This window comes from Equus asinus, chromosome 20 (genome assembly GCF_041296235.1).
Source record: "Equus asinus isolate D_3611 breed Donkey chromosome 20, EquAss-T2T_v2, whole genome shotgun sequence".
Classification (NCBI taxonomy): Eukaryota; Metazoa; Chordata; class Mammalia; order Perissodactyla; family Equidae; genus Equus; species Equus asinus.
Window position 1 is genome coordinate 88245194 of NC_091809.1, and position 20980 is coordinate 88266173.

The window sequence follows — 20980 nt, forward strand, 5'->3', positions numbered from 1 at the left end:
TGTGCAGGATGTATTGAGAGAGAAGTCAGGAAAGGTTAGAAGGGCAAATGCTTAAATTTCTAGCTTAGTACTTGGAACATAGAATTCAAACCATGAATTTTTGACTATAGAATATGTCGGAGGGAAAAAATGAGTTATAGGTGATGGAATCTTTTAAGATGCAAGAACAAGTTAATAGCAATAAATATTTTTCTTGGTCTAAAAAAGATTACTTCACAGGAAGGTCATCATTTTATATGAGTGAACCAAATACCTGATGTTAAGGACAGGTGCACTGTCACTCCTTGGTTAGAACCCTTTGTTTACCAAGCAGAATGTCAGTTACCAACATCAGTGACCACAGGCCCCCAGCCACTCTCTTCCTGACGGGGATCCCAGGGCTACAGTGGGCCCACACCTGGATTGCCATCCCCTTTTGTCCCATGTATCTATCTGGTAGCACAGGCCAGGAAGGCTGCCTTCATCCTGGTCATTGTGACAGACGGGGCTCTTCATGCAACCATGTGCCTCTTCCTTTGCCTTCACTCACTCACCAACCTGGCTCTCAGCTCCACCACTGGCCCCAAATGCTGGCCATTTTGTGGCTGCAGGCTGGTGAGATTTCCTTTGGTGGATGCCTGGCCCAGATGTTTTGTGTCCATTCAATCTATACAATGGAGTCCTTGATGATTCTTGCCATGACCTTTGATCGATACGTGGCTATCTGTATCCCACTGAAGTACATAACGATTCTCAATCATACTGTCATTTTTCTGTCCCTTCCTTATTAGATTCATTACACTTTTCTTGGGTTTATTATAATCTTATCCCTCACTTTGTCCTCTCCTTCTAGCTAAGTTCTAGATATCTTTTCTGCATCACCTAGGCTTCAGCATAAAATTTAACAAAAAAAATTTGTCTTTTACATTCTATTACCAATCTCTCAGACCAAGGGAGAGGACTGATTCTCATTAAAACATAGATATACTACTAATCAATTACTAGCAGTGCTTACCTTACTCATTGCTATATTAACACATCAATCCTCCTGGAAGCAGTGATGGATTTTAACATACTGATTGTCAAGTTATTAATGAAATTTTAGTCATCTTATTAATAACATATTGATGCATTGGCTGGCTAGTATGCTGATGGCTAAAGTGATTTATATCATGACATTGACTTCTGGATAATGCTTACTGATACTCTAACTAATTTATAAGCTGACTGATCCAAGCACTGCCTTTTCCCAAACAAATGTCCGGTTAAGAATCACCCATAACTCACCAACTACCTGCATATGTGGTAACCATCAGGCCCTCCAGAGTCCAGTTTTTCCCCAATGGTGGACTTGACTGATCAGTTGTGACTGTGTCCTACCCACAATAGAGTTCTTATACAATGATCATTTCCAAGACTTAAGGGAACAGCAGCTCTTAAAGGAAGGCATTGAGGTAAGAACACACACGTAGTTTTCCTATAACTGAGAATTAGCCAAATCAATGAAGGCTAAAGGCACAAAGAAGAGGAAAGAGAGGGCAGAATGGTAACAAGGAGATGTGAGAGAAGGTAAACCGAACATAGAGAACAGCATCAAGAGGAGAAGATCTAACATAGAGACCTACAGGTGTCATGATGACCCCGCCCTGCACATTCACTCCCAGCATCAGTCTCTCATCCCTTCCCTGCTTCTTCCAAAGAATATTCCTGTTATAGAAAAAATATTCTTGGTAGCCCTGAGCTATCAAGAAAGTCTAGGTAGCAACCTGGATCTCTTGATTATTCATATAAACACCCATGACAGAAACAAAATCACTGCTTATCTCTGAGGTCTCGGTATTTTCCAAGGAGTTGAACTTTCATGTTGCAATCTGTTACAGTGGACAGAATCCGTGGAGTCAGACAGCTTTCCTCAGTTCTCTGTTTACCGTCTCGCATCACCTATGTGAAGGAAGAGTAGTCCAAGAAGAGCAGTCATTTTTTCTTTTCCGCTCTATTATCTCTATCTCATTCTTGCATGGTCACCAGAGCTTTACCTGGGGCACCAGGAGTTAAGGAGAGGGGTAATCGCCACATCTTGATGTAGAACCTGGTACAAATGTTATCTTTGAAGACTCCTAAGAGGATTAATTGGTGAAGTTATTTGAATAGTAAAATGGTTCACCAGGATCCATCTGGCTGCAGATAATTAGGCTCCTGGGATAGTTTTTCCTGGCCTCCTCTGCGAAGGAGGTGGGTCCGCAGAGCTGTATCCTATAACCCCATATTTTTATTGCAGACAGAAAGCAGAAATATAGCTTCATCTAGTAGAGGGAAGTCGAGCTGACAAATCAACTTTGTCATTTCTGATTTACCCTCAAAAGAGAAGATACCATCAAAAATGTGTTTGACTTTGTCGTTCCTGAATCCTGGAGCAGATAACCTCACTAAACAGACAAAGTTTGATGATTCCCTGACACTTACTTTTCCTCGGTTTCAAATGAGATCACTCATTATAGTACTTGACACATGCATTCTTAAAGTAATAGTTTTTTCACAAAGGGATGTAATTGTTGATAAATTCTTTCAAACAGTAAGCTTTTTATCTGTCTCTTGGTACGAACTCCTATATGGAAGCATGTTTGTGGAGTAGAAGGAGGAGAAATCTCAGAATTCTAAAAGCATGGTAGAGTACAAGGCAGAAATGAGAGTCGACTTGAGAGAGACTATTTCAGTGGAGTACAATTGATACTGGCCTTAGAATTAGGTATGAATTTGAATCACAGCTATACTGCTTATAAACTTTATGTCCTTGGATGAGATATTTAACTTTTCCCATCTTCAGATTCCTCATTTATAAATTAGTGATAAAAAAAATCTACCTCATTATATTATTATGAATAAAATAAGTGGTGGATATGGTGGGTAGAGTAGGAAAAGTTGAGGAACAGTTGACAGACACATGTTTGGTTTCATGGACAATTGAAAACAGGACATAACTTACCATCACACACATACTCACACTCACACTAACAATTTAGTATTCAGATCATGCTACTTGGATGTCACAGAAGACGAAAGAATGAAAAAAATGAGTAAAACATAAAATTACTCTCTTTTTATAAGCTCAATCCTTCCAAATTAAATTTCCTGATAAAATAGGAATGAAATGAGATCTGAAGCTTTCTTATGTCGAACTCCCTACAAACAAAGCCAGAGACAGAGATTCACATGTATGTCATTTATTAATGAATGTTCTCAGGACACTGGTGGTGAGGAAAAGCAGGGTAGACCAGGGAAGGAGATAAGCAAAGACATAGAGTTTAATGTCAGAAGTTAAGAGGGTTGGTATATGTCCCTGGCCTGCTTCCTGGGGACCAGGGGCTGTAGTCTTGGTGAGGCAATTCTAGTTGAGTTGAGAACAATAACCTGAAGAAAGCAGTAAATGTGAGCTATGAGCAACCAACACTCACAGGGACAAAGAGTAGGTGCATAGTTCCTAACAGATACAGACGAAGCACCAATGACACCAATAACATCTTATATAAAGTTCCTTCTCTTGGCTCACCTAGTTCCTTCTCTGCTCTGATTGAGATGTAGTGAAGACACAGCTTCCACCCTTTGAGATTGCTTTAACTTGAGTTTCAAGTCCTTTCCTAACTCATCAGAATACTTCAATCAAATAAGAAAAGTATTACTTTATTTCTTGAGATAGTCATACTTGTAAAAGGGAGTCAGGATATATATACAAAAATACACTATTCAAAAAATATGGAAACCAATTCTTTCAGTCCCTCAGGCCTTGCTCATAGTAAAAGTAGGGAGAAGGAATTATCTCCTGCTCTCAGAAATACTAGTTAGCCACTGATAGATGCTCGGGAGATGGCATCAACATTAGAGCTAAATATTTGGGTAGTAGCATAAGAATGAGGGTAAAGAGAGAAGGAGGAGCTAACTATGTCTATTTCATCTTATTTATCCATGGTTCCTCTTATCACAATTTTTCATAAGTAGGTACTGCCTAGGGGAATAAATATATCATTCATGAAATAAATTCATGATCATTTGATGGAGAAGGGAGGAATCAATGAGATAGTTGGGATAATAAGTGATTACAGCACTAATCAAGGAAGAATACATCCTTCATTAAGGGAAAATTCTTGAGCTTCAGTGATCAAACATATAGGGCCTCACAATTTGTGTGCATATCTCTGGGAGAATTCATGGGAGCCAGAAATTGAATTGGATATAAATAGACCAAACTTTTCTCCATTTCATCCAAACTGATTCATAATTTTATATCCTTATAACTGTTTCTGTCTGCCAGTTTTCTAATCCCAAAGAAATATATGTTAGATATATTATAGACAAAGCTATAAACACTCCAGGCATTGTTATCACAAGACTTGAATGGCAAACAGAGAGAAAGAGAGTCAGTATACAGAGGTTTTTAAAAAATATTGCACAAGACGTGGGCTTAAAGAGATACTTTACTGCAAGTTGTAACTCTTTTAACAATTATTTTATCAAGATCGTGGGTGACTATCATGAGACTTCTTTGCTCCCCTGCCAAAAACCAGAGATCTCACATTCTGTGTCAGGGACTGTGATGGTTAGAGATCAGGCTCCAACTCTATGGGTGGTGAAAAGGTAAAGAATGCCACTCTGGATCTGCTTGGTTTTGGCACTGTAGATTACAGGATTCATTAGTGGAGGGAACAGAAAATACACATAGCTCATAATGAGGTGGACAATATGTGGAACCTGCTTCCCAAACCGATGAATCAGAGACAATCCTATCACTGTGATGTAGAAAACCAGGACACAGCAGATATGGGAGACACAGGTGCTGAGGGTCTTGGCCTTCTCTTCTCTGGAGGTGATCCTCAGGACACTCTTGAGTATCAACACATAGGAGATAAGGATGATCACAGAATCTAGCACAAATATAAGGACTACAAGCACAACTGGATACAGTCGATTGAATGTGGTGTCTGCACAGGCCAGTTTGATGACATCCTGGTGAAGGCAGAATGCATGGGAAAGGATGTGGGAGTGGCAATAGGGGAAAAAATAGAGGGGTAGGATTGGGGGGACAACAGATACAAATCCTCTCATCATAACTCCAAACCCAATTTTCACCACTTGAGTATCAGTGAGTATAGAAGTATACCTTAGGGGGTTGCAAATGGCAATAAAACGGTCATAGGCCATGGCAAGCAAAACACCAGACTCTACAAAGGAAAGTGAGTGTATAAAGTAGGATTGAGAAAAACAGGCTACATTTCCAACCTCCCTGTGATCCAGCCAGAGGACTCCCAGCACTGAGGGCATTGTGGTCAAGGTCACTGCAAGGTCTGTGGCTGCCAGCATGGCCAGGAAATAGTACATAGGCTCGTGAAGATTGTGATCTTCCTTAATGAGAAATAGAAGGATGCCATTGCCAGAAATGACAGAAATGTAGATTAAAAAGAAGGGTATGGAAATCCAGTGGTGAGCTGCCTCCAATCCTGGAAAACCTGTCAACAGGAAGGAATTGAAGCTGCTGTTGGGCCACATGTTGGGTTTGCCAGAAGGAACGTCCTTTTTGTCAGTTATTACCACAGAAATGCAACTCTTCTTTCAGGGTATTGCTCCAAGTAAGTTGTTTCAGAATTCTTTCTTAAGGGTAATAATGAAATCAATATAAGCCATTGCTTCTAAAAACATATTTTTAAGACAACCTGTATCTTTTGTGTTCTTAAATACATATTCCATGGATGACCCTTTACTTACATAATAAAATTCTTGGAGTTTCATATGGTCACCCACATTTTAACAAGACCCCCAGGAAATGTGTGATGCACACTACAGCTTAGAAACCATTTCTATCACCCATGCATCAATCAGATTTCACAGAAGAATCCAGTCTTGAAAGATTTCAAGGAGCCCAGCCCTAAACTTATTCTAATCTACTATCCAAAGCTGTAATTGCCTTCACAGTACTGATTCATAACTGACATTACCCCATGTATCTACAACTTCTCTGAATTCTCAACAAGTCAGGAATCAAAGAGAAAAAAGTATGTAAAAAGAAGCTGTGCCACTACCACTGCTGCTAAGGAGCAGACAGATATGAGGAGGAGGCACTTTGCTTCCAAATTTCATGGATGAGTGTTGAGAAAACAAAAATTTTCACCTTATTAGCCTCGGCCTGAACACTATATAAATACTCACTATTTACTACAATAGTCTGGAAGTTAGATGGTTGTAGACACTCAGGCTGGAATAAATGCATAGGTCAGCCAACAATGTGGCTCATGATAGAATTTATCCTTCAGTTTGAAAAAATTTATCTTTTCTTATTTCCATGTAGTTTATTTCTCTTTCCCCATTATTTTTCTGTAGGCCCACTACAGCAACTTCCCAAAATTTCTCTCCTTTCAAGTTTTCCAGTTGTATTCAAACAGCCATCTTTGTGACATCCTTCCTTTTATATCTAGGCATAGGCTTCCAAAACTGTCCTACCCAGTACTAAATGAGAGCTCTATTGCTGCTTAAATAACGAGTTTTCTGCTAGTGGAGGAAAGAGATATGCTGTTTAAGAAGATTTTCACATCTCTTCTGCCACAAGATTGTGGGCTTCTTGCATATAGAAACCATGTTTTATTCACTTTGCCTAACACCTAGCAAAGCACTTAACTTACGGTATGCACACACACTCATATGTTACATATAGACATCAATTATATATATATATATATATATACGTACATATATACCTATATGTGCATATGTACAAATACATGCATACGTATCCACGTATGCAATTATAGATGTATACGTTAATTCACTCAATATGTTGTGAGTGCCCACTATGTGAGAGACATGACATTTTAAGCACTGGAATTAAATGGTAATAAGAGAAAGTCTCTAGCCTTATAAGCCACAAAGTAAGTTAGAAAATAAATAAGAAAAATTTAGATACGTATAAGTGCAATTTTACAATAAAACAGCACTATTTAATAGATATTGATTGGGATGGTATTGAGTATCATAGTTTCCATGATCTGGGACTGCATCTTTGAGGATATGCCATTTGAGCTGAGGCCTGAATAACAAAGAATAGCTGCCCATATGAAGTTCTAGAGGAAGATTGCTTCTTTGAGAGGGGAAATTAGCCTATCTGGAGCCTGTGAACAAACAAGAGAGGGACAATATGTCATGTCAGATATCTATGCAGTGGCCAGGTCTCATAGAGCCTTGTAGACAACAATGGGAACTTTGTCTTTACTACAAAGGTGATGAGAAGACATTGGAGCATTTAAAAAAACACAGTAGAGGAGGGGCCAGTGAGGTATTCAAATTTGAGTTTTTAAAATATGGTTGGACTGCTATTTAAAGAATTGGATAATCAAGTAAGATGAAAGAAAGGAGAGTAGTTGGAAAGCTATTAAAACAATCCAGATGAAGAGTGATGGTGACTTTGACTTGGAGAGCAGTGAAAACTAAGAAAATGTAAACAGATAAGAATACTTTTTTTGAGGTAGTACCAAGTGTTAATAGTATTTTAAGTGGGAATGAGGGAAACACAAAATGAGAATGAATATTTCTTTGTTCATTTATGACTTAAGCAATTGGAAAATGGAGAAGTCATTTATTGAGAACGGGAAGTCTGAAGGAGATACATATTTACTCGTGAGGAAATCAAGGGTTATCAGTAAATATGTCTGAACTGGAGGAAATGAATGTCCAATTTTTTTTCCTGTCATGTGCCATAACAGTTTGTTCAGTCTGTTTTTTTTTTTTTTCAAATTAAAATTATCTTCTCATTCATATGTGCTTCTGGGAAGTTATTTTGCCAGTGAAAGCTACCACCTTTAAGATACTTCCAGAGATAACCATCCTCTTACCTTGTCTCTGTACAGATGATATTTACCTGGAAGTTTTTAGCAGTGAAGAGATGCCTGGAAACTGGGCATGAGGCAATGATTCAGACCTTTTGGCCTGACCCTAATGGATAGAAAACTGATGGAAATGCTTCTCATTCTCCATACTCTATTCTCAGGAAAAAGACATAAACCAAAATTTAGTGCTGACTGAAAATATAATGAGTGTTATTTATTCTTCCGTCACTGGATGCGAAGATAACCCCACTCTCCTCTTCTTATGTGTTCTAAATACAACTTCATTCATTTTACTTCTCTGACTTTTCAGCAATGTTCTTTAATCCAGTTGCTTAAGGCATTTTGTGAAGAATTCTGTCTTGTAAAAGATTATATAACACAAGTAGTGAATCACTACAGAGAACACTACCCAAAGTGGAAGCAATTCTATTTTGCCAATAACCTTCAACTCAGGTTCCTCTTCTCTATTCCCAGAAATTCCATGCAGAGCTACCTTTACTTCATGCATGGGGAATTAGCATGTCTTCAGTTAGGAGCTTCTCTTGGTTTCTGAGTAGAGGGGGAGCTTGCGGGATGATGCAAAAGCTGAGGAAAGACCATGGGGAATGAAAGAGGTTATGAAGGTTGAGGAAAGAACCAAGAGGAAGAATCTATAGCTGAGTATGTAAAAATTCAGATAACCTTCTGCCATTTATGGCCATAACCCTTCTCTGTCTCATTTAAATCTCTTGTTGGATAAGAGATTCCTCTGTGTTCATCCTCTACAAAGGACAAAAGACACATGGGATGGTTAACCATATTCATACTACTGGACACGACAGGTCTTAGGTACTCATGCCTAATTCTCTTTTCAAGTGCTATCAACTTCAGACTCACCAAGAGCCATAGGCTATAAAGATCCGCTCCTTTTTTCCCCACCCGTCCTCTCTTTACACAGATTATAGAGGGGTCTCCCTGTATCCTCTTTCTGCACCTTCTGGATGTTTTCCCATACTCACATGCACCATAGTTTGGTTTTTAGGAAGGAGGAGCAAGGTTCTTGGGTCTGGCCTGAAGACTCAGATCATATGGCTCCTTCTCAAAGTCATCTAAGAGACCCAGTCAGTGAGGTTATTGATGAAGAAAGCACGTCTTCAGAGTTTTTCCTTTTCCAGTAAATTGGGATCTTAAGAAATATTTTCTCTATCTTAATTCCTCCTATGAAGGAGATGGAACAATTAATTAATCTCCCCAAGGTCTTAAAGCAGCTTCTACAAATAAGGTACTGAGCTAATAGAGTCTCACTTGGCAGCTTTATGTGTGAGAAATCAGAGCGCTTGTTTTTATGGCTCCAGCAGACCCTGGCATCACCTATAGGAGGCTGTTTATCCTCCACATCTACTTCAAAGTTCAAATCATTGCCTGTTGCTCTCAGGGGCAAACAAGCATCTTCTTGGCCTGCGTCCTTTGAATTCTAACTATATGTTCTGCTTGATTTATCTCAAAGCTAGCTTGAGAGTGGACAGTTAGATGGACTAGAGTCAATATGGTAAAAGTCAGTCAGCCTCCCCTAATACCCAACATGAACCCACAATCTGTAGTCCTCACTATTCCTTTATTGAGTTCATCTTGCCAGAATTTTTCTCTTACCCTAGAAACGCAGTGAACATACTTGTAACACAGTGCTCCAGCTAGGCACACCTCATCACTTTAGTCCCAGGAATAATAATATCTGTGGTTTCCCCTTCAACTCTGATAGGAACCATCCTGCCAGTTACTGGTTTTAGCGGTAAATAAACATATATTATCAGAAAAATAAATTTCCTGTCCCTGAAGAAATGTCTCATTTTTACATGCTTTGTTAGAATTAAAGTAACATGTAACGCAAATCAGAGACACAGTGAGACTGAGTGGGCCCTAATCTAATCTGACCAGTGTTCTTATAAGAAGAGGAAATTTAAGCTCACAGAGAAACCAGTGTGTGTGGAGGGAAAAACATATGTGGCTCAGGGAGAAGATGGCCATCTACAAGCCAAGGAGACAGGCTCCAAAAGAAACCAGCCCTGCTACTACCCTTATCCTGGACTTCTAGCTTCTATAACTATGAGAAAATAAAAGTCTGTTGTTTAAACCACTCAGTCTGTGATACTTTGTTGTGGCAGCCCTAGGTAACTACATTAGCAATGTAAATGTGGACAAACTACATAATCTCTTTAACACAATGTATATTTAGGTATAAACTTAAAAAATGTACAGTGCTGGATGCTACAAATTACAAAATACTGATCAACAATATCAAATGGAGAGACATAATTTTTATGGATTGCAATACTCAATATAGTAAAAATGCCAATTTTCCCCAAATTCATTTATAGTTTAATGCAATCCCTGTAAAAATCCAAGCAAAGCATTTTAGAGACATAGACAGGCTTATTCTAAAATTTCTATGGGAAGACAAAGAATCTAAAGAGCTAAAACAATTGTGAAAAAGAATAAAATGCAAAGAATAACTATTCAATGTTAAGGTTTATTGTATAGCTATAGTAATCAAGATTGTGTGGTATTGATGGAGAGAGAGAGGCATTTGAAACAATAGAACAGAGTCTAGAACCCAGAAATAGACCCCCATAGATATGCTCAATTGATTTTTTAGAATTTTTCTCTTAGCTTTTATTTTTAAAAATTTCCCCAGCTTTATTGAGATGTAACTGACATACAGCATTAAGTTTAAGGTGTACAATGTGATCGTTTCATAACATATCTGTTGTGAAATGATTACCACAATAAGGTTAATAAACACCTCTATCACCTCATATAATTACCATTTTTTTTGTGGTGAGAACATTTAAAATTTACTCTTAGAAACTTTTAAGAACATAATACACTATTGTTTGTCATCGTGCTAACCATGCTATGCATTAGATCCCCAGAACTTATTCAGAGTCAATCAACCACTGGGTAGGGTCTATCACTTCATCTATGTGCTTTGACGATTTGAGAACATGATCAAAATCAGGCTGTAAGATGGTCAGAAAATCAATTTGTATGGAAGGGAAAATGATCTTTCAATAACTCAAAAAGAACACACACTATATGCCAGGCATTGTGCCAAGATTAAACTACTGAGAATGGAACCACGGGAAGCCCTACAGATAGAATAATCAAAATAATAGCTTAAAAATTTGAACTATCCAGAAAGGAATGTTAAGGACAAAGCTTAGGAGGTCTAAAAACAATGAAGAGAGAGATTATATATTTGAGATAGAGGAGAAAGTGTCAGGAAAAGTGAAAGAAAAGAGTCCAGGAGATGGTGAGGGAACAGGTGAGAGGTCTGAGCAGGATATCCGGGTGTCTGCATGGAGCCCACAGCTCATGTGGTGGGGTTGGAGACTGCAAATTAGTTTCTCATCAATGAAAACCCAAGTCCGCTTTAAGACAGAGATTCTGGGAGATGATGGGTGGCTGCAGGAATGAGGCAAAAGTCTAGGGCTTTTAACCCCTCTAGAACTCACAGCTAATCTCTCATACCAAAAAAACAGCTCAGAGTAAATCAAGTACAGCACTCAGCTTTTCATTATGAAAACAGAAAAGAAAGGCAGCAAGCTTAGTTGGACTCCTAAATGCTACAAAGATTTCTTCCTAATTCCTGGAATCTTCCTAATCCACCATGCCTGGAAAGGACTGTGTCATTTGCTTAATGTGTCACCTTGGACTTGTAGCCAATACAGCTCTGTAAAATGGGGGAAATAGGCTATTGCGAGGATTTTACACAAGAATGAGGCATATGTAGTATCCTGGAGTCCTGATACATAATGGAAACTCAGCAATTATTTGTTCCTGCATTTCCCTTTCAACTCCATCTTCCCTGTCTGGTGCCCCAACTCCTGCATCTTTAACTCTCCATAAGTTGAATATTTTCTGAGCCTTTCACTTACAGGCAGGAGTCAGCTATTCCTTCTCTTCTCACCCCTGTGAAGACAGAGCTCCTTTTCCTTCAATCTAGTCCCAGACCTCCAGGCTTTCCGTCGTCTTTAGCTACCATCAGAAGTCCCCACACTCACCCACCGCTCTCCATCTTTCATTTCACGTTCACTCATGTTTTATCCACTGCTCAGATGAACTCCAGTTTAATACTTTCAGTTACAGTCAAAACCAGGCTCCTCAAAACCCCATCATCTTCTACTTGTTCCCCAAGCTTCTTAAGAAAATTTGACACATATCAGGGCGAATGAATGATCCTCGTGCATACCCACCAGATAGAGAGCTAAGTGTTCTTCTCAGTAATAGTAACAAAACTTCAAAAGCAAAGAGTAATTTACTCCTTGCAAAGCACTTCTCCTTTGGCAATTCCATTCCATTCTCACACCCTGTGTCGAAAGTATGACTGAAAAAGACAGAAATTGCTAGGACCATTTAAAGATAATGAAACCAAAGCTCAAGATAGAGTGAATTCCCCAAAATCATTATTGTTACAAAATAGTGGAGCTGGAACTTCACCCATATTCTTCTGATGGTGAAAACTCAGTAATCTTACAGGTTTTTTTTTCTTTTTTAAGAGGAATACTGGCCCTGAGCTAACATCTCTTGGCAATCTTCCACCATTTTGTATGTGGGATGCCACCAGACCACAGCCTTACAAGTGGTGTGTATGTCTGCATCAGGGATCCAAACCTGTGAACCCCAGGCCACTGAAGCAGAGGGAGCAAACTCAACCACTAAGTGATCAAGCCAGCCCTTTACAGACATTTTTTTGTGGGCCAAAAGGGGTCCTGGGAGTCATGCATTAAACTCATAGCAAGATATTCTTTTCAAAGCATGTGAAATGTACAGCCCATACAAACCACAACAGAAAGTGGCCCCATTTTTCTCTGGCTGATGCCACCAATGCATGCTTCTTTTACTCCCAGAGATTGGCTGCCTGTACCAGATGATACCTTAAAATTCGAGTGTCAAAGAGCCTTCTCACTTTTGCTAAATCTCATTAGACTCTATAGCTTTTTAAAAATATTCTCCTCAGGGGGCTGGTCCCATGGCATAGTGGTTAAGTTCAGTGGCATGGGTTCATAGCTTCAGATCCCCATCCTAGACCTATGCCATTCCTCAGCTATGCTGAGGTGGCAACCTACATACAAAAAAGAAAAAGATGATAGAGGAAGATTGGCAATAGATGTTAGCTCAGGGAAAATCTTCCTCATCAAAAAAATATATATATGTATATATATATATATATATGATCTCATGAAACTTGCCTAAGTAACTAATTTCTATCTTTGTATCTCCAATAGGTGATATACAACAGTAATTTGTCTTCTGCTGTTAATAAATACTGCTCTCAAATGTCTAGCATAAAATCCACCCTTTACTGTTCATTTTTGTATCTATATTATGAAATTTTGAATTCTATGAGACACAGCACATTAAAAACTAAGATACTATGATTCCAGACAACGTAGATCTTGAAATATATGTGTTTTGGAGATGAACATACATAATTAATTCATATCATTTTGTATCCTCCCAAAAGTCTCCAGAACTTCAACAACTGGATTTTCCCTCCACAAATATTGAATATTAGGCATTCCCTCAAATCAACTAAGTCTATTTTATTTTATTTGCTTATTTATTTATTACTTGTTTTGCCATAGAATGTTTATACTTGCTCTTCCAACACTCCTTAGAATCAATTTTCTACTTATCCTTTAAGTTTCATACTTTCTGGGAAAACTTTGCATCTATCTTCAATATCACCAGTCAAGAAAAGGAGCACCATGAAAACACCCACTAAGTTCCATCAGGGCACTATTTAAGTAGAGTGATTTCTTCTTTCATTTTGTTTTTTCTTGGTTATATAATTTATAAGCATATCAACCAGGTTTACTCTGCATACATTGCTGTATCCCTGGCATATGGTCCTATAAACTTCTTTATAGTCAACCCTGAAAAATAAGTAGAATTGTTTTTTATACATTCTACTCCACTATACCTAGGAATCTCCAGGATAGGACTACATTACCATCCTTGCTAGCAGTGGAAGTCATGACTCATAAACAGCATATGAACAGGCAGCATACTCAAGGAGACTTCTACAGAACTAGCACTTCTATTGCATCACCTGAAGGGAATATTTTCCTCTTTGCAAGGCCTGCAATGTGTCTCAACACCACTGCTTTGCTCTTTCTGCTTACTGGCTTCCCAGGCATGGAGGAGGCACATCACTGGATCTCTATCCCAGTATTGGTGGTCTACATCTCCATACTTCTGGGCTATGGCATCCTTCTCTTTCTCATCAGAGATGATCATAACTTCCATGAGCCCATGTACTATTTCTTAGCTGGGTTGACAGCCACAGACCTTGGAGTGACATTGACTGCAACGCCCACAGTTCTGGGCATCATTTCGTTGAATCACAGAGAGATTGTCTGTGGGGCCTGCTTCTCTCAGGCCTATTTTATCCTACTCTTTCTATTGTAGAGTCTGGTGTTTTGCTTGCGATGGCCTTCGTTTCATTGCCATCTGCAATCCCTCGAGATACACTTCCATCCTTACCAACACCAAGGTAATGAAGATTGGGATGGGGGTATTCACAAGGGCCTGTCTGTCAATTATGCCAATAATTATTGACCTTCACTGGTTCCCTGTTGTTGATCCCATGTACTCTCTCCTGCTTTCTGTCTACATCAACATGTCATCAAGTTAGCCTGTGCTGACATCACTTCCAATCATCTCTATCCAGTTGTGGTTGTATTTGTAATGGTCTTATTGGACTTTATCACCTTCTTTTTCTCCTACATTTTGATCCTCAAGGCTGTCATGGGTATTTCTTCTGGAGAAGAAAGGGCCAAGGCCCTCAATACCTGTGTCTCGCACATCTGCTGCATTCTGGTCTTCTATGTCACTGCAGTTGGTCTGACATTTATCCATATGTATGAAAAAAAAAATGTTGCTCGTGTGGTCCACACCAAAATGAGCTACATCTACTTCCTTTCCCCCCTTTTCTGAACCCTGTCATCTATAGCATTAAAACAAAGCAGATCCAGAATAATATAATTCACTTATTTTCCCTGCCTCATTCTAGAGTACAGCTTTGACTTACTGCTCTCCAGGCAATAACTCAGGGAACCTGGACAAATTGACACCTTTGTTGTTAGCAGCAACTGGAGACAGGCATATTAGTGGAAACCAACCTCTCTGCTATTTAGAATATCATCTCATCCTGCCCATTGATTGCTGAGTTCTATATGACATAAGATATGTACAACACTAAGCATGTTCCTCAAATGTCCAACTAGCTGACTGTTTTCTCAGGTAATTCATCCTATTTGGTGAGCCTATTGCACCTAATATATGATTGTTGGATCTAGGGTATGGGTCACCAGTGTTTGAGTCAAAGCCCATTGTTTTTCCACATGTTCTGCATGTATTGGCTGTTGTATACCTAGCAATGGCACTCTTGACCTCGAACATTCATCTAGTTTTTTTGCTTATATAGAACTAGTTTCTATTTCTAGAAAATTACACAAAGTGAAGCAACAAATCTTACCCTGTCCTCAATTCAATATGGTACCTCTAAGTAAAGTATATCTAGTTATATCTAAGTCTGTTCAGTTAAGTTTTTGATAAACATCTATTTAACATTATTATTGTTGTTAATAATATACGTACAAATATATGTAAATAATGTAATACAGAGATATAAATATATAACAATTAACAGAGATATAATTTCTAATCCAGCTGACCATTGTCTTGGTGAGTTAGTCCTAGATACTGCTGAACAGAGATATACACTTTCAGGTAGTAAATTGTTACTAAGTTCCACATTGGAACTACATCATAGATGAGGCTAGATGAGTGTTCCTGGAATGTGCAAAATAACAGAGTTGAGAAAAAGTTGGTCATACGTGTGAGAGGGGAGGAAGAGAGAGGATGGAGGTAATTCTTATGACTAGAAGAAAAAAAAATGGTCTCTTCTGGCTCCACATATCTATCAGAGTTAATTTTGTTCCCAGTGAAGGCATGAGGAGAAGGAGTTCATGATCCTATGGCCAGCTGAAGAGCCAGTACCCATGACTCAAATGACAGATTTTAAAGTGAATCAAAAAGGACATTATGAACAGAAGATAGAGTATGAAACACTAGGATTACACAAGGGGCTCCCCAGTGACTAGTCACTTCCTTTCATATATAGAGACTCTGTCTCTGGGCTCTGTCATACAGGCATTCAAAGTGGTCTCTGACTCCTGCACCTACTGTTGGTCACAGAAAGGTGAGAATTTCCCAGAACTCCTGGGATTTATGAGTAACGAGGAGAAAGCAAATGTGAAACCGGATCTTTAGAGCATCTTCCAGGCTACTAAATGATCTTTACTATATAAACTCAAGGGACTATTTGTTTGTTTACTCATTCATTTATTTATTTATTTTTACTCAACTCAGCTGTATGTCTGTAATTATGTGTGACGTTTGTGTTTCTCCTTTCATAGCTTCTAGACTGTGTGCTCCACGAAGATAATGATATCATATTATTCCCTTTTGTATTACAGAAACATGGATAATTTTTAGTAAAATACAAATTTTTATTAAAATGAATAAAAGTGACCCATGGCTCTCTGTATATCTATGTCTATTGGTTCATCTGTTCAGTCTCTGGATATGCATGCCCCCTGAATATCTCTGTTATTGTGCCTTGCAATGCATTCAAGTATTTAGGCATCCTAAGCTGTATTCTTATCTAACACCCTCAAAAATATAAAATCACAGCTCATTAAGTCAGAACTCATTGTTTCCTTGTCCTCTTGAAAATGAATTTGGAGGGATCTAAGCTACAACAGAGGAAATCTTTCTTGACTTTCTTTCTAGGCCCCATGATCCTGGGGCCTGTCATAGCAGACTAATATAAAGGATGTTAGAGTAATAATATCTTTTACAGAGTCTTCAAATGGCTACACTTGATTGGCACACTCAAAAGTTTCTTTATTCCCTTTATGTCTTTCCTTATCTTTCATAGATAGGATGGAGAGGTCAGAGAAAGAGCTTATAAGAAATAAAGGACTGGGAACTTCAGGTATTTTTTGATAGAGCTCAGTTCTAGGAAACAGAGCAGAGTTCTGGCATCATGGGATCATGGGACCAGCTGAATATCTCAACAGTCAGGTCAAAGGAGGTAGAGTGAGGAGCTTTTCCTGAGAGATTAATTTCACATCCTGTTCTGATCCTTATATTTACACATGCTCCAATGTAGAGGCAAAGTCCTGGAATTTCTCAAAAAAGCTGGAGCAATAAAGGTCATCTTTCCTACATTTTCTTTCCTACTGGTATGTAATGCTTAAAATTAAATGGTGACAAGGCTAATGCCCAAACCAGGACACAGGATGAGGCCTTTGGGGACCACTTTTCAAAGCTCCAAATCCCCAAGGCTGGGAGACAAAGAAGGAGGGAGGAGGCAGAAATGGGCTTTGTGGAGAATCTTCTGAATCAAAGGCTCTTTGAAGCTTAGCTTCTGGATTTAATCTAAACAAGTGGTGTTGGAACTAAGACCTTGACCAAACAAATGGTTGCAGTGTCACATCTATGGCACCAATAAACAAAGGACTGATGAACAGGTCAGTAGGTGGCTCCACTGTGTCTTCTCCTGGAAGGTGCAGTATAGGTAGCAGGGCGTGGCAGGGCAGGGTGGGGTATAGAGAGTTGGCTTGTTGGAACTTATAGAGAAAGGCAGTAACATGTCAGTCAAGAGGTGATGGAGTATAGGGATATATCTCAAAGGTTCCCCCCAAAACTCTGCTTAAGGATTTTTGAAACAGAAAAAAGCCAAGATCCACCTTCCCCTCCCTTTGCTTGTTTGGACGAAAAAGCAGAAAATCTATGGGAATACAGACAGATATCTCTGGTGAGGCTCAGGACTCTGAGATGGGTTATCTGTTTCCTTTGTTGCTCTCTTCAGAGGTTGAACGAATGTCCTCTTTGTCGCTGTGTGTTCCACCAGGTATTTACTCCTCAAGAGCTTAAGTCAGGTTGAGGAGGGGAGGCACTAAAATGAGCAAGGATATAGACAAACAGAAATAAAAACTTGTCAAATAGACCAGTCTCAGATTAAAGCAGAGGCAAACTTTGAAGAATTAAACATCACACACTCTACTTTAAATTGTTGCCTATTCCAAGAAGTGAATCGAGTATCCATCGTAAAATAATGTGCAAATCCTGTAAAACAAAGGCAGAGGAGAGCTTCTTTGTCACCTCCCTTCCACTTTGAGGTATACATGCTGCAGCTTTGGAGGATCTCAAACCTCACAGAGATAGGGAGTGATAGCAGATCTGATGTTGGGGCGGAGTGAGTAGGAGACGGTGGTACCCATTTTCACCCGCAAGGGATGCTACCCAAGTGAAAACATTGTTGAATGCTTTGGATAGAAGGCCATACAGAGCTAGTATTCACTGGTAAGAAGGTCAGGAATCTAGTGTGTCCATAGATCAGATGATCAATTCCTGGCTTTGGAAAAGTATAAACATTATGTACTGAGTCTTGTAATGGGAATTTGGTAATTAAATCAACTCTATTGGATACCGTGTATTAGAATAGATAGTATTGTTAGTTATAAATTACCTAGAAAGACAGCAGAGAAGAGGTCAGAAATACGGAAGATAAGAAGAAGGTATGAGACAGAGTTTGGGGAAATGAAGGTTGGAAACAAGAGGAAAAAGAAACGCAAGAAAAAGTAAATGTAAAATTTGTTACATAAATGTCTGGGTGATGTTCCTCCATGAGAAGACACTTAAGAGCAGAGAGACACAGAGAGTCTTCTTAAAGTCTCCAAGTTTCTGGAACAGAATGGTTACTTTGAGGAAATAGATTTCATCACCATAAGATCTCAAGGTCTCCCCAGGGATGGACCCTCCCACCGTGAGTTGAAGGATCTACTTTTCAAGCTCATGAAACAACAGTCTTAGAATTATGGGTCTTTGTAATATTAAAAGACAATGAAAGAAGACTAATTAGGTGACACAAACAAGCTTTGTTTAACACTTCATGTGAAGTGGACAGTCTCTACTTGGCAACTGCCAAATGGAGCAGCAGGCAGGAAGGTTTTATAGGATAAAGAATAAAGAATAAGAAAGGGAAAAATTGAAAATATCTGATTGGCTGGGGCTACATAGGCAACTTCGCTTGAGGTGAGAAGACCCAGCATTGGCTTGGCCTTTGGGGGCTGGCTGACTGGATATACTGCAGTTACGGTCAAGAGGAACATTTACAGAGACATGAAAGCTGTCTAAGTTGCTGACATGACACCTCATGCCAGAGCAGCTCTATCTTGGGCCTATGAATTTATTTCAGTAGCACCCAACTATGTCATTGAGCACATGACCTTAATTAATAAGCAATTCTTCCTCCAACTCCCTAACTTCTTAACACACACACACACACACACACACACACACACACACACACACTCACACTCACACATCATCAGCACTAAGCTCCACAAAATAGGCCCATTACTTTGAACCAAGCACAGATATGCAGTCTTTGAGTGTGAACACAGAAAGAGGATATATTATATTAAGCCTGGTTTTTCTCAGAGATACTACTGAGAAGATCACAATTCTGGAATTCCCCTCCTCTAATATGGTGCAGGAAAAGGATAAATCTGCTATCTTCTTGAATTTTAAACTTGTGAGGGGGTTTTAATCATTTTCAGTATCAGTTGTTAAAAAATGGGAGAGTAGGTTTGTGTACATTCTATTTAAAAACAGGGAGCATATGCAATACATGCAGACCGTGTTTGTGTATAATAGAAAGCATTTGTGCTCTCTAGCTCCATCTCTGTCTTTTCTCTGTGGTCCTCCTGACTCAGCATGGCATAGGAAATAGCAATGACTAGACTTGTGAAAATAGGCCACTCAGACCCATACCTATCAAAACAAAGTTTATTTTTCTTGTTTTGACTTTTACGTTATGCTCTTCTCTTACTGACCTCTACCAAGGCAAAGTTTGCCCGCTCCTACCACCACAGGAAGCCAATGCTTCAGGCTTCAGTGGATCCTGTTGGCACTTACCAAAGGGCTCCTCTCTTTTTCTCATTTCCTCCTTCTCCCGCCACTCCACCACAGACACCAGTAACCTTTCACTAAGCCTCGCTATTCATTTCAGCCACTGCCATCCCATGCCTTCTTAAATCCCCATTATCCTAAACCTTTTCTCAAAACATTTTGAGCAAATGGAATCATTCAATGTATCTGAGTGTGAGTGATCACAGCCTGCCTCTGCCAAACAGAATCAGAATGACCCTTTACAAAAAATGTAACAAAAATCTCTCGCATATACATAGTATCTCACCACTTACAAAGTGCTCTCCAAAATACTAATGGATTTAGGGCTCACAAGGCAAGGCAAAGTTAACTAGCCGCATTCATTTTCAGATGAGGATCGTAGGTTGTGAGAGTCAAAGGAATTTGTCCAAAATTACCTGGTTAAAAATTGGAGAAGATGGAACTTCAACTAAGAAGTTGTCTAAAAGTGAAAGTCAAGAGGTCTTGGAGGGTTTATACATATGAGTAATGACCTTACTCTAGAATATTCTTCTTAATGCCCATGGTGATATATTGGCATTTCTTCATGTCCTAGCTTAGCCCAACACTGACAGAAGTATTTACAAAGCATAGATGTTTAAGTGTTGTGTGTGTGTGTGTTTTTTTTTTTTTTTTTTGAGGAAGATTAGCCCTGAGCTAACTGCTGCCAACCCTCCTCTTTTTGCTGAGGAAGACTGGCCCTGAGCTAACATCCATGCCCATCTTCCTCTGCTTTATACGTGAGATGCCTACCACAGCATGGCTTTTGCCAAGCGGCGTCATGTCCTCACCCGGGATCCGAACCAGCGAACCCCGGGCTGCTGAGAAGCAGAACGTGCAAATTTAACTGCTGTGCCACCAGGCCAGCTCCTGTTTAAGTGTTTTTGAGTCTTACCTGTTGTAAGAGGACTACCATGCTAGCCCTCTTGTATGATGTTTTAGAACCAATAAAACCTCTACAATCTAGTCATTTGTCTCTCTCATCTTGATTTCTCTAACTGTGTTGAGTATCATTATTTCTTCAAGTTCATTCTTGCCTTAGGAGTTTCTTCTATTCTCTTCCCTCAGAACGAAGTTCCCTGCTTTTTACC

The 20980-nt window shown here is 39.2% G+C and overlaps 1 protein-coding gene and 1 pseudogene across 1 annotated transcript; one reads left to right on the forward strand and one right to left on the reverse strand.

The window, feature by feature from the left end:
* Positions 1-4578: 4578 nt before the first annotated feature.
* LOC106830165 (olfactory receptor 51B5-like) lies at positions 4579-5517 on the reverse strand. Its single transcript, XM_014839588.3, has one exon. The coding sequence runs from the start codon at positions 5515-5517 to the stop codon at positions 4579-4581; it is 939 nt and encodes a 312-aa protein (XP_014695074.2).
* Positions 5518-13970: 8453 nt separating this feature from the next.
* LOC106830379 (olfactory receptor 51B6-like) lies at positions 13971-14911 on the forward strand (annotated as a pseudogene).
* Positions 14912-20980: the final 6069 nt, after the last annotated feature.

Bases quoted from the DNA above. Each gene is read 5' to 3' on its own strand.
- LOC106830165 (XM_014839588.3), bottom strand. From the start codon at position 5,517: ATGTGGCCCAACAGCAGCTTCAATTCCTTCCTGTTGACAGGTTTTCCA.